Source organism: Rhinocladiella mackenziei (genome assembly GCF_000835555.1).
Source record: "Rhinocladiella mackenziei CBS 650.93 unplaced genomic scaffold supercont1.10, whole genome shotgun sequence".
In the NCBI taxonomy this organism is placed as follows: domain Eukaryota; kingdom Fungi; phylum Ascomycota; class Eurotiomycetes; order Chaetothyriales; family Herpotrichiellaceae; genus Rhinocladiella; species Rhinocladiella mackenziei.
In genome coordinates, this window is record NW_013550595.1 from 34,148 (window position 1) to 47,380 (window position 13,233).

The following is a 13,233-nucleotide window of genomic DNA, read 5'->3' on the forward strand; positions in this document are numbered from 1 at the left end:
GGACGTCTTCAACGCACTCATCGTCTCTGTAACACTATGGAACGAGATCTTAATTACAAGCTGGCTTAACCACGACTGCATTCCCTGTTGTCCTGTGAACGGACAAGGTGCACGGATCCCGTTCGTGATGCACGACCCGATGCTGCCCCACACAAACTTGTGCTGCTGGGGGATGCATTTCCGCGGGAACCTGACAGGCGCGGACGCGGAGACGTTTCTGCGTCGGAACCCACGGATCCTCGAGTATAAGATCGCGGTGCTATAAAATGGTCCACGCGCCCCTCGCGACCGGCTCTGCTGCCACGGACGAGATCCTCACCACAGTATCGATACTGATCAACACCGGGCTCGCCTACCACACTCGCGGCGAGGCGGTGCAATACATGGCCAGGCGGGAAACATTGTTACAACTGCGCGACGGACTCGCTTCTCTCTCCGAGCTCGGATAATTGGGATTCTATTGCAGCGGATGATTAGCGGAACGATTTTATTCTACGTCGAACTCTTTGGTGATGGATTACCATTCGCACACCTCTCACGCTGGGAACACGTGTGGAAATCAGATCCGGTCACGCACCTAGAACCAGTGCAAGAGCGATTCGCGAGTGACGCCGGGCGAGAGATCAGAAAGCCCCTGCGCGAGATCCAGGTCGTGCGCGACGATATACTTGCACGTCCGGTGGCTGGCTTGAGCATGGTGGAGAAGACTTTTCTCCACGTCACTTTGGTGCGGTTTGAACGACGGCTGTGTGCTGGGTCTTGCAAGCCGCATCATGACTTTGCCGGACGATGGCCAAGAAACAGGGAGTAGCGTTGGCTACACTAATGGACGTGCACCATCACATTTGAGGCCACGCTCAGCTGCGCGTGGCTTTATCCATGGTAGAGGAGTCTGACTGGGACCTAGTGCCGGCCTTGCGTCTGTGGGTTCTAGCAGATGCATCAGGGGCGAGACTGTAGGGAGTGGCTGTCTTGCTAGAGACGTTGAAGCAATGTCCTCACCTGGGAGATCACGTCGAGGAGAGGGTTCTTGCAGGCATGGAACGAGGATGTGCCTTGCTCGGGAGCGAGATGATCAGGTGGAGGATGTTTTATTCTGCTACTTATTTGTAGTGGGGCTTTGAACGGACTGACACGGAGTGCCTGTTGGTGATGTCGACCTTTGCAAGGCTGTAAGGGTGAGGGAACGAAAGGGCAAATTCTACTTTAATCAACGCAAAGGGACCTCCCTGATATCATGCTTGCTCCGTGCATGGTGAATGAACCCCAGCAACGTCATGGATAAATAGATATTTTCACCACGACTTTTCTTCCGCGAGAACTCTATGTCAGGAGTGTACGATTATTGGACGGGTTATCTTTATGCGATGGTCCCATCATCCTTCCTGGCCGTCATCAATATCCTTGTGTCGTTATTCATTCATCATTTCATTTCCTACCTGCCATCACCGTGTCCTGGAGGCCTATAATATCAGGTCATATCTAAGCCTCCGCATCCATCCCGCCCACCATCTTCGAAACCTCCCCACACACCATAGCTATTGTCATCCAAAGCGACTTCATCGGTGCTATCACGGTCAATTCGACCTCAACTTTCACCTCCAAGCTAACGCCTGGCGTGCACCGCCCTCCTTTGCAGAATATATAATCCACGGTGCCTGACCTCCTACAATATCAGGCATGAGCCTCATTCCTGGATAATCTCTTCTCACCGCTTCTGTCTTGGATCTCTTCGCTGGACATCCGAGCAAACACAGACTCTCGCTGTGGACGGACGACACATCGTTTCACGACCCTCTCATCATTGCAACGGGACGCAAACAATGCAGGACTCGATGGATGGATTGAGGGTCATGATAAGCGATATCACACAGGAGCAGGTTGAGGTTGTGTCCGCCGGGATTCGCATTGAAATCAAGTTATAGTGCCGGTACAAGGTCAAAACCGTCGGGAAAGAGCAGGTGACAGATAGTAAGGTGTTGATGCACTTGGCTGGAGAAGGGGAAGGGGAGAAAATGAGCAAGGTTAAAGATCGATGGGGTGGCGACGTGCCTTCTGATAATGTGTTGGCAAAGGTGAGTCTCGGGTACTTGTACTTCCGTCAATATGGCATTCAGCAGTCGTGTTGCTAGCTGAATGTTTGATCCAGGAGATGAGAGCATGGTCAAACTCTGACGTTACGCCTGAAGCTTGAGATATTGGTCACAACTTCCTCTGTATCTCCTCAGCCTGGCTACTGGTCATTCACGGTTGCTGTCGGCGATATTCCTCTCCCCTTCGGTAACGTCATAGGCGTATCTGGGTCCCCTCCGGCTGTTGTCGCATCACGTCCGCTTTGATGAAGCATTGTGCGTCGTGTCCCTTCCCCCGATTCCATTGAGTGCGCATCCCCTTTTCGCTTCCCGAGCAGGTATGGTATCCGATGATCGTGGAAGAAGATACGGAAGAGATGGTTTCATCATAGGAATCGGAACATCAAGAGCTGAAATCTCAGTTCCGGAGACTTCCCAAGCAGATACTGCTTCGCCTGGACAATTGAAGAGGAATACATAGGGTGATTCTTGTATTCGGCCCATCATCTCCCGGGACAGGAAATGTCCAATCATCCAAGTCGAAATCATTTCCCACCAATCGTCGTCCATGGATCGACTTTGCATGTCAGTCTATCCAACGAAGTTCCAGGCCACCACCAATAAGCAAGCCATGACAGGCATCCCAAGCGTGATCATGGATGACCTTGGGGCGGGGGCCACCAAAACTCCGGAAACGGTGGCAAAGCCCTGGCCTATATCCGACGTAACGGTGGTATAGGCACCTCCCACAACCGAGGTGACCGTGGAATATACACCAATGACACTGGAGGTCACGGTAGAATACACGCTGCCGATGTTGGAGGTGACGGTCGAATAAGCTCCATTCCCGTCGTCCGTGGTGGTGGTGACAACATTGTTCTGCGAAGTAACCACCACGACCCCTCCACCACCGACGAAGGTACTAACCACCGTACGCTGAGAGGTGGGAGCGGGAGTCGAAGTCGGAGTCGGAGTCGGACTGGCCGTGATGGTCGTCGGTTGCAAAGTGGAAACGGGGGTGTAGTATGGAGTATCGCCATCACAGACTTGTCCGGCGGGGCAACAGCCAGGAGCCCCATCGCGATTCTGCCAGTAGCAAACATTGGGATAAGGACAGCAAAGCTGTTCAAATACATCATTCCCGGCACAATAGGGGTTTTGATCGGTTCCACACGAATTCTGAGACACAGATGTTACGACAAGGAGAGAAAGGAGGGGGAGGAAGACGACGAATCCGTTTGAGACAGGCATGGTCGCAGTCGGAGAACTAGAAGAGAGGGTCAGCCTGACGCGAGAAAATGGGAAGGCTGGGGATTTTGTAGCATTCCAAGAGCATGGAAGTTGGAAGCAAGCCGGCCTGCTGCGTCAGCCGTTCAAGGTTGAGCTCCGTCCCCGGATATCCAGTTCCAAGGCCAATGCCGAGGGGAGCTTCTTGTGGGAAAGCTGGGAGCTTGGAGCTTGCGACATTGAAGAGCCAATGATCGAACTCATGAAGGGGAGGATGGGGGTGTCGCATGTGAGGGCGCGCGCGCATCCAAGCGGGGACTAAGCACGATGACGGATGAGCAATCCCTCAAATGTTTTCTCCGGTGGCACGATAAGAACGATAAGAATGGTTGCCCCTCGCCAAACCACTTTTCGCTTCTTCTTGAAAGGAAAAGGATTAAAAATGTCTTGCATGTGCCAGATGTAGTCTTTACCCATTCGAGACCATCAAGCGCCCAATATGTGTGGTTCTTCGACACTCGATGTCGGGGTGCTCTTCCCTCAGTCCTTTCGTATTCGTCCTCCCTCCTCTGCAGGTGCCGTAGTGCTTCTAGGCAGAGGCTGTGTACCTTTCTCCCTTGGGCTTGTCGATAACCCCACACGGGTCTGGAGACATCAACGCTTAGGTACGGTCACAGGCTCATGCGGGCATTGGCATGGCACCGGTAATTGGTGACAGACGGCCAAGAACAACGTCCCCTCTGCCAGCCGTTGGCCCTCGCCAGTCTTTGCTCAAATTAGGATAGAGCAACAGACTCTCACTCGTAGACTCAAACACGGACAACTCGATCTGCTGGCGCCCGCCATGTCTTGTTTCTACCACGTCGTGATTCTCCTCTTCTCTTGAGCACGCGTCTTCACTAGCGATTTTGTGGTCAGGTGTCTCTGAACCGGCTTCTTTGATCCTCGCACTACGTCCCTACCAATTCTCCTTCCGCCAAAAATATGGACCGACCGCCATCGAGGTCTCGAGCCCCTATGAGCCTCGAAGCTTTGCTCGACGAGGAGAATAAAGAAGTCCTTGCGGCCCTCGATCGCAAAAGACCCTCCAGTCCGATGTCGAAAGTCAAGCCTCCTCGGATTGCCACTCCTCCGCCACCGATTCGCAGTATGCTCGATGTCGATTATCCCACCCCGAGACACGGCTCCATAGCAGGTATTGGAGTCGGAGTGACGAGTCCTTCTCAATCCAAAAGACCGTCCAAATTAGACCCTTCGGATCCTTCAACCTACACCTCTCCGCATACGAGCAAGCCGAATTCCCCGGTCCTCGCCAAGAGCTCTCCCGTGAGCACACGACAACGACCTTCCTTGGAAACCGATCGGCCGGTGGGTCTGCCTAAGATACAAGATGAAGATAAACGTGGATTTGAACACCACTTTCAGTTTGATATGTCGGCCATGCCTTCCAGCGCAGGAGCTTCCACCAGGTCCCCCCCCGAGACCAGGAGACCGCGTGAGGGTTCAGCAGCCATGGCCGCCGCGGTGTCAGGAGACTTTTCCTTCTTGTACGTCGGCTTCTCCGACGCCGGGCCGGGAAGACACAATTCTACTGCCGTCACTGGCACACATTCACGATCCCCATCATCTCGAATTCGGCAACCGGACCCCAAGTCCGGTTTTCTGAGCCCATCTAGTCCTCCTGGGCGATTGACGACCCGTTCGGGGACGGTGGTGGATGATCAGGCTCATCGTCGACTCTCAAATAAGTCCAACAGCTGCTCGACCGTCACGGACGATGCGGAAGAGGGCACGGGGAGAGTTCCGAAGGATGGTGTCGGCGACGAGGAGGCTTCTGCCGAGAGTAGTGACGAAGATGTCATGTCTCCCAGTAGTGATGAGGATGAGACTAGAGGTCGATCAGAGAGACGGACGCTCTCCGACGCGAGTGCAGCAGACAAAGCAAAATCGACTGACTCCGACGGCACAGCATCCCCCGAGGAGGAAAAGAAGCCTCCGTCGGCGAAACAATCCGTAAAGTCATTACTCGAACCATCCATTTCAATCACCAGTCCCACCGGGGAGAGTCTATCAGACCAAAAAACAGACATACACCCGCCCACAAATTTTGCTGGCCGCTCTCGATCGGTGACGTCGGCAGATGATGACGATGACGATACGGCCGCCATCAACAAAGCGAAAACTCTGGCTCTGAACATATCACCGCTTGATTCTCGAGTCCCCGACCGCCATGTCCGAATGATCCTGAGAGGGAATTGGATACATTTTCACCAACAAGCCGAAGCCGGCGAAAGAACGGCGAGACTCTATCTGGTGTGTAGCGATTTAAGCGTGGAGGCAAGCTACGCCATGGAGTGGGTCGTAGGCACCATGCTGAGAGACGGCGATACTTTACTCGCCATCTACGCCATCGAGGACGAATCGGCCGGGAAAGTCACCGAAGCCGAGAGAGAGGTTCTCCAAGCGGAGGGTGCCCAAGCTGGCAAGGACGCTTCTGAGGCCATGAATACCCTCACCCGGCAGACCACGCAAGGAGGTGGAACAAGTGTCGGTTTAGGCCCGGGCAATAAATACGTCCCAGCCACGGAGGCGGAGAGCTTGACTGGCTCCGTCGACGCAAGGAAAGTAACCAAAAAGGAAATGGAACGCTTGAGAGCCGTCGAGGACATTACGCAAAATTTCCTCAAACTGGTTCGCAAGACGACTCTCCAGGTCCGGTGTATGATTGAAGTGATTCATTGTAAGAGTCCGAAACACTTGATTCTTGGTGCGGTAAGTCAGCAGCCCTGGTCTGCTCTCATGTGCGGTCATTAAAAACGGTATCTTGTGTCTAACTCACAGTCTTCTTGCAGATCGATGAACTTGAACCCACGCTCTGCGTCGTGGGCACGCGGGGCCGTAGCTCTCTCAAAGGCGTTCTTCTAGGCTCCTTTTCGAACTACCTTGTCACGAAATCCTCCGTGCCGGTGATGGTGGCGCGGAAGAGGCTGAAAAAGCCTCGCTCCCAAGTCCGAGTGAGCAGCACCAAGATCCGACTGACAAATAATCTCACCGCCAGCAATATTCCGATTAAACGCAGGAGCTTGACTCAGGCGAGGATTGATTGATCGGTTGGTTGGGTTGATTGGCATCAACATTGGCGTGTTGATCGGCGAAACCGGAGGAGGTGGGAAGAGGGGTGAGGGCGAAAGGATGTTCAAAACGGCGGAAAGACTCACATTTCTTATTTCGCATGGCCGCGATATTCCGCATGCATCGATATTGGACACCGTGCTTGATTCCCAAACGAGCACTTACCGACGACAAGGTCATCGAATACGCGCTTCCATTCTTATTTGGATTTCAATGCTCATGCTCCGTCAAGTTTCGAATCTTGGTGTTTAGGGACGTTTAGGACTTAGACAAAGCATCAGCAAGGGAATGGGAAGTGGGGAGACGGGATGGGATGTTAAGTTACATTATGAGGACATGACACGCACAGTCGATGACATCAGATTCAGAACCAGATTGACATTGAGGCCGAGGTCGAGAACGAGCACTTGCTCAACATAAGATGAGTTGGCATGATACAGAATGAAAACCCTCAGAGACCAACATTCAAGGTATTTGGTCTTGGTCTTGACATGGGGAGAAGAACCATTTTACGCCACAATCATTTTCTATTTTATTCTCATCACGTCCCTGTTTGCCTCGTCATCAGGATCATTCCATGAGGATCGCCGTCAGAGGAAAGAAGAAAAAGGCACTTGTAAACCGGAGAGTGATTTGATCCTCAAGGACTCAAGGTCAGGATCACATCACTGATTCACATCGACCTCCATCATTCTCTTCTTCGGATTCCGTGGCAAAGCCTCCTGCCTCCTCCTCTCTTCGGGCGTGATATCGTCGACATTCGTCCCTGATTCCGATTCTGTTTGCGTCCGAGCTTGTGTCCTTGTTTCGATCCCTACTCCTTTTCTCATTTCGAATTCTGAGTTTTGCTGTTGTGACCGTTCAGGACTAGTGTTATTATTGTCATGTCCCGCCATGGCCACTTTCAAAATCTCCTCTTCCAAACCAGGCACATAAACCCACTCTACCCCCGCCTCACCCAGACGCGGCAGACTCTTCGAATCCTGAATAAACGTACCTGGCTCTCTGGCGCCGAAGATGACTTTTCTGATCCCTGCTCCATTTGTCTCATTAGCCGCAGCCCTGCCTGCTCGCGTAGCGATAATTCGCTCTACACACGACAAGTTGCCGCTCAGTCGTTTCCCACAGGGTTCGAGCGTCGTGTACAGTACCGCGTTCAATTCGGGCGTGAGGATCTCGTTCAGTCGTGTCTCTGGCACGCTATGTTGGGCCGCGAGTTTGGAGAGTGCGTTCTGCTCTGCGTGCGTGTTACCGGGCAGTTCGATCGTGTAGCCTGTCGCGAGCACTGACGAGTTAGGGGAGGGAGATTGAGAAACGATGATGCAACCGACGCGGAAGTTAGTTGGCCTGGGAGGTGAGAGGGACGCGAGGTCCAGTGCTTGTTTCAGGAAGGATAAGTGTGTTTGCATCTCCTCTGGGGATTCAGAGGTCATTCTTGCTTGCTTTGTTGCTCCTTGCCTCGCGCCGTGCTGGAGAATGGAGGCGGCCTTATGGCCAGGTTCAAATGATGAGGTAATGAATTCTGCTCCAATTAACAACGCAGTTAGGAAATCTTTGGTCGAGGGTTTCCCAGAAATGTAGAACAGAAACGCAGGGCCCGAAGGTAAGAATGTACAGTCATGTAGCGGAATTGGAGGAAGACGTAAATTTATGCGGGGAGCGAGTGTGGCGCAGATCATGAGATAGAGTGCGTTGAACAAGACGCTGCTAAGTCAAGCCCCTGCTTCGTTCAGCCTCGTGGCACGCTGATTTAGGACCTCGAGGAGAGCACGGCATTTCCGCTCTTTCTTTGCTAGGTAGCTTCCATCTCTCATCTAGAGAGGTATATACATATATACATATAAGAATAGACCTACATCAAATAGTACATTTCCCCAAGCCAAATGCTGCTGGAGAAAAGACCCCCGATCGAGCATCTGATCTCCAATCCTCTTGCTTGGTTGGTGTCTGGTATCATTTCCGTTGCCTTGTCCAATTGCTCTGTTCCAATCAATCCTGTCCGTGCCAGAAATAAAGCTCTCAAAATCCCGAGGATGAAGTGGTCTATGATTGTCCCATCGTCCCTCAATTCCACGTCCAGCTACATATCCATTCAAAACCTCTCGATCCTGAGCTCCGGAAAAAGAAATAACACAAAGAAATCCAAATCATGCTTTTGAGGACAAGACCTCTTGGCATTTCGCCGTCGTCGTCGATGTCGTTGGAGAATCAGCCATGTTTGACCTTTCCAGCAAAACCGCCAGCTGATTGACCTCACTCGCGGTCACAGCATTCGCCTTCGCTCTTCGATCCGCAGCACCTGTCTCTTGATGTTGGGTTCGTGACTGCCCCTGATGCGTCCTGTCCTTCCTTTCCCGTATGATCTTCAACAGGCCATCAACCTCGTCCTCCAGGTCATCGAGGTCCACCGCTTCCTTGCTCTGTGTTAGTTTCTTTTTGTACGTTCTTAGCATTCGACACGCTTGTTCTGTGGCCATTCCCAAGCTTCCAAAATCGGACGCCTGGCTCATACTTTGACGGCGACCTTGGGCGAGAGCGTGGGAACGTAGGTCCGAAGGCACGGATGGTGGTCGTCTCAATCGACTGTTGTTTGGTTTCTGCCGATGTTTTGGTGTGGATGGCATAGAGATAGGTAGAGGAGGTGGTGACGGTGACCGGTCTAAAACCCCTGTTCTTCTAGACTCGAGATCCTTGCTCAACTCTGTTTTAGATCGCTGCTTCTTAGGTCTGGATGACATTCGAACGGGGGGAGAGGGAGATCGTCGAGCATCTGTTTTCTCCGTGCTCGGTGATGGGCCATTAGCCACGGGAGCTTCACCCATTTTGCTTGGAGTTTCTTCAACATCTTCCATGGTCGTTGAAAGAGCAAGTTTGGATGTTTTCCGCTTTAATCGGACTGGAGATAATGATCGAGGAGAGGCCGGCGACACCAACCCACTTGCCCGCGTAAGTTCCGCCACATCCAACTTTGTCAGGACCTTTCTTAGAGGCGGTAAGGAAGCAGGACTTGGTTTGGCGATTGCCATCTCAGAGTCCTCTGCTGAGATGCCCAATCCTTGAGTTCGTTCTGGTACAGCGTCCTGAGCCGTCAACGCCAGGGTCTTGGAAACACTCCAAATCATGATGGTTCCATCCAATCCCGTACTGACGATCGTGCATCGACGACCGGTGATTTGGTCCTCAGATTGATCGAGGAAATTGATATCGCTGACACCTTCCGTATGGCCCGATTCTCGACCGAGGAGAGTGAGATTTTTCTCGTTGTAAACTCGAATAGATTTGTCCATGGAGCAGTATCCAATCAGGAGCCTTGGGGAACCATCTGTGGCCTCTGACGAGCTGCAGATAATAGAGTTCAGGAAGACTGTGTCATCGCTCTCAGAATCTCCCACCTTAAATGAGTCCATCAAAGTGCCTGTTGAAAAGTCAACCTGGGTGACACGACGATCCATCGTCGATACGATAAGCATATTTTCGGCCGAGATTGTCATCGATAACGGAGAGCCTTTGAGTGTCAAGACCTTGGTGGACAAATATGCTGGAGTCTGGACACCGTCTTGTTGCCTGAATACACGGTCACGGATGATCAGGGATCGATCAGTCGAGCAAGAAAACAACTTCTCTCCGTGCTGGGCGAACAATACCTGGTTCACGGATCCGACATGGTCATCCATTGTTTGTAGAAGTTCAAAGTGGTCACCATCAATCCGGAAGAGTTGAACCATTCGATCCCTACTGCACGTGGCCGCCAAAGATTCGGGATCATGGACCGTCATACCTGTGATCTCTGCGCTATGGGCCCGGATGGTATGCACAACTCGCCAGTCTGGACATTTGATCAGCTTCAGCAATCCAAACCGATCACCAGCGACGAAACATCCCACATTCGCCGAGTATCTCATTCGACTTAATTCGTTTTCACAATGCTCCCCATCTGAGTCGGTCTCGTCGAGGTCAAGATGCTCTTGATTTAACAGCACGCCATCGGAATTCCAGAACTTGATTTCACCATTTTTGGACCAGGTGTAGAAATGGCCCAAGGCAGCTAACTCGGGGAGAGTTTGCACGCCTAGCACAACGCTGTTATGCGCCGCAAATGTCGGCTGGAACTGGTCTTGCTCGTCAATGCCATATCGTTGTATCTGCAGACTTCCATCATTGTCCAGCGTAATAGTATGGTCTGATAGAGTACCAATCGCCATCACACATCGACCAGTCTGGTGAAGCAAGCCTAGCGAACGTCGTATGGACGACAGCCGGGAAGGCTTTCGCTGGGGAGTTTTCGGGGCCATCTGATTTTCCAGCTTCCTTAAGCTATCAAAATCCTCCGAATGAAGACCTTGGGATGTTCCCATCAAAAGTCGATTGGTTTCCGCAACGAATGCAGCCGACGTGATGGAGAAATTCATTTTCTTTAGCACTTTCAACTCGAGCATATTTTGGGATATGTCCACCAAACAAAGATGGCCCGTCTCTGTACCGATCACGGCGAGAGTTTCATCGATGGAAGCGACACACGTAAAAGTCGAGTCCACCATGGATCCCAAGAGACAGTTCCGTCCTTGCAGAGGCGCGGGACCGGGGCTCGATGGGTAAATATCAGCTGGCCGAAACCTAGACCTTCGGGTGGGAGATTGTTTCGAGGGGTCCTTAATTTGCCAGATTTTAATATGTCGTGTGCCCACAGTGATTAAGTTGTTGCCACACCACGTCATATCACATATATTTGTGGTACATTTATTGGCAGAATGGAGTGCCAATTGACCTGTCTTCGCATTGATCGACCACACAAAAAGAAAACCGTCGCTCAGATTGCCTAGGGTTGCGAGGAATTTCATGTCGGAGCTGAAGGCGACACAACGCACGCCGTGAGTGTGATCGCTCACAATGGAGGTTGGGACGTCGCAGGAGGCATCTTCAGCGGTGGAAAACAGCAGAACCCGTGGATTATACCCGGATTCTCCCACTGCCAGCCAACGACCATCTCGACTCAGGGAGACGCAGGATGCAGTCTTGATCCGTTCTCTGGCAGTCCATGTCTGGCCGCCACCGGATTCCTCCAGCCACTCCCGACCAAAGGAGCCTCCATTGTAATCATCCTGGCCCTTCCGTGGGGTGAATAACGCAGACCTCCTCTTTGACGGTGTGGTTGCCGGCGAACTTTCATAATGAGACGTGGGAGGGTTTAAGGAGGGTGCAGTCGGACGAGCTTTGAAGTATCGGTGTGAAGGGATGTTATCGGACTCGACTTTCGCAAGCACCGCAACGGCTCCAGCGCAGTACGCATACGAATCGGTAGCTGAACAACAGGTCAATCCATTGGGACTATTCGTAGTAGTCCCAATGACCCTTTCCAGTTTTAGGGTCACGTCTGAAGGTCGGGTCTTGCGAGAAAGTCCAGGGCCTGGTTTGGCGAGAACTGGAGAGGCTGTTGGTGTCGTGCGCAAGGAAGGGGTTTGAGTGTTCAGCCTGCTTCGGAGGCCATACGGGTGGGAGCCCATTGTTTACATGGTTGGTCGATCGGTTGCACAAAGTGAGAGATAGCGTATATGGAGGACGCTGTAGGGAGCAGTAGGTTGGACAATCGAAGTCCAGCAGGGAGAGTAAGATTCATCGGAGATTGTTTGTCGTCGCGTAGTGGCAAGGGGCTTGCTGGTGCTTCATGAATTGGCCACCATTCCTTCAATTGCTATCGATCGTGTCGGCGCAGGAATCCGAGGGTGTGTCGGCCGCTGTAGGGAGAGAGCTAAAAAAGGGCACAGGTTAAAACTTCAAAACGGCGTTGTGAACTATATCGTCTGGCTCTCTACTTTCATCCCCCAACACGTCTCCAGACCGTGTTGACGGTCCTTACCCAATGCAGAAAAGCCGACGTTCACCAGCCACAGAGCACCGGTGAGGCTGGTGACCTGAGCTGTGTGGCGGTGGAGTGGAAATTTTTTAGCGGGGTGTCTTATCACCAATATATTACATAAGTCAACCCATTGACTTTTCGTACAGCGGCCTCGAGACAGTGGCCACAAGGCTCTGTGCAATGACTATCGTCAGCGTCTTCACAAAGCCGATTTGGCTCTCCGACCATGATTTCGGCTCTGAGCGGAAGCTTATGTCGATGGGAGTGTTATACCGTAATAAGGTCTTCTGCAGACGACTTTGGTCATAACACGGAGAACCGACCATATCCAAAGCCGCGCACGATGATGTCATTGCCACGTTGTCTGATCTCGAGTCGTCCTGTGTAAAGAATCCGAGGTCATGCATCTTGCCGTGAATCGAGACCGATGGAGTCATGCCAATGGTTTGCACGTAGCATGAATCATCACTCAACCCCTTCTCAGCCCACGTCGTTATCTCGTAGGGGGAAATGGCCAACGCCATGAATTTTAGAGGGTTCGTGTGCGTCCGGAAAAGGACCATAGCATTTGTGTCTTCTCAGCGTAGGCGGCGATGAGCGCCAGACGCTACAGAGAAACGAGAATGTGAATCATGCCATCCAGGCATTGGGGCTTGCAGATCAGTTGCGGTTTTAACATATAAAACAATATCTCAAGGCAACCAAAGGACAGGGAACCAATACCACCTTGAGCTGGGTTTCCTTAGTGATGCGACATTGTCGAGTAGTCACCAATGAAATCACAACAGGCCCAATTCGACAGGCTGAACGCAGGACCCCAAGGCAACGGGCCAGAGTGAGTTGTGTCTCGTACTGGCATGTCCAAGAGGGCTCTGCGGATGCAAGCTGACTGATCTCGACGGGGCTTGGCGTGAGCGGGAGCATTAGTTCTACCTGAAGGAGGGCGCC

The 13,233-nt window shown here is 52.2% G+C and overlaps 4 protein-coding genes across 4 annotated transcripts; 1 reads left to right on the forward strand and 3 right to left on the reverse strand.

Annotated features, from left to right (window-relative positions):
• Positions 1 to 2,663: 2,663 nt before the first annotated feature.
• Positions 2,664 to 3,323, reverse strand: Z518_10692 (uncharacterized protein; the record flags this gene model as incomplete). The annotated part of the gene is made up of 1 exon (XM_013411523.1): positions 2,664 to 3,323. The coding sequence occupies one exon, from the start codon at positions 3,321 to 3,323 to the stop codon at positions 2,664 to 2,666; it is 660 nt and encodes a 219-aa protein (XP_013266977.1).
• A 960-nt stretch (positions 3,324 to 4,283) lies between these two features.
• On the forward strand, positions 4,284 to 6,406 carry Z518_10693 (uncharacterized protein; the record flags this gene model as incomplete). Its single annotated transcript, XM_013411524.1, has 2 exons — positions 4,284 to 6,071; positions 6,152 to 6,406. 2 exons carry the CDS (start codon positions 4,284 to 4,286, stop codon positions 6,404 to 6,406), a joined length of 2,043 nt encoding a protein of 680 aa, XP_013266978.1.
• Positions 6,407 to 7,096: 690 nt separating this feature from the next.
• Z518_10694 (uncharacterized protein) lies at positions 7,097 to 7,864 on the reverse strand (the record flags this gene model as incomplete). The annotated part of the gene is made up of 1 exon (XM_013411525.1): positions 7,097 to 7,864. The coding sequence occupies one exon, from the start codon at positions 7,862 to 7,864 to the stop codon at positions 7,097 to 7,099; it is 768 nt and encodes a 255-aa protein (XP_013266979.1).
• Positions 7,865 to 8,578: 714 nt separating this feature from the next.
• Z518_10695 (uncharacterized protein) lies at positions 8,579 to 11,932 on the reverse strand (the record flags this gene model as incomplete). Its single annotated transcript, XM_013411526.1, has 1 exon — positions 8,579 to 11,932. One exon carries the CDS (start codon positions 11,930 to 11,932, stop codon positions 8,579 to 8,581), a length of 3,354 nt encoding a protein of 1,117 aa, XP_013266980.1.
• Positions 11,933 to 13,233: the final 1,301 nt, after the last annotated feature.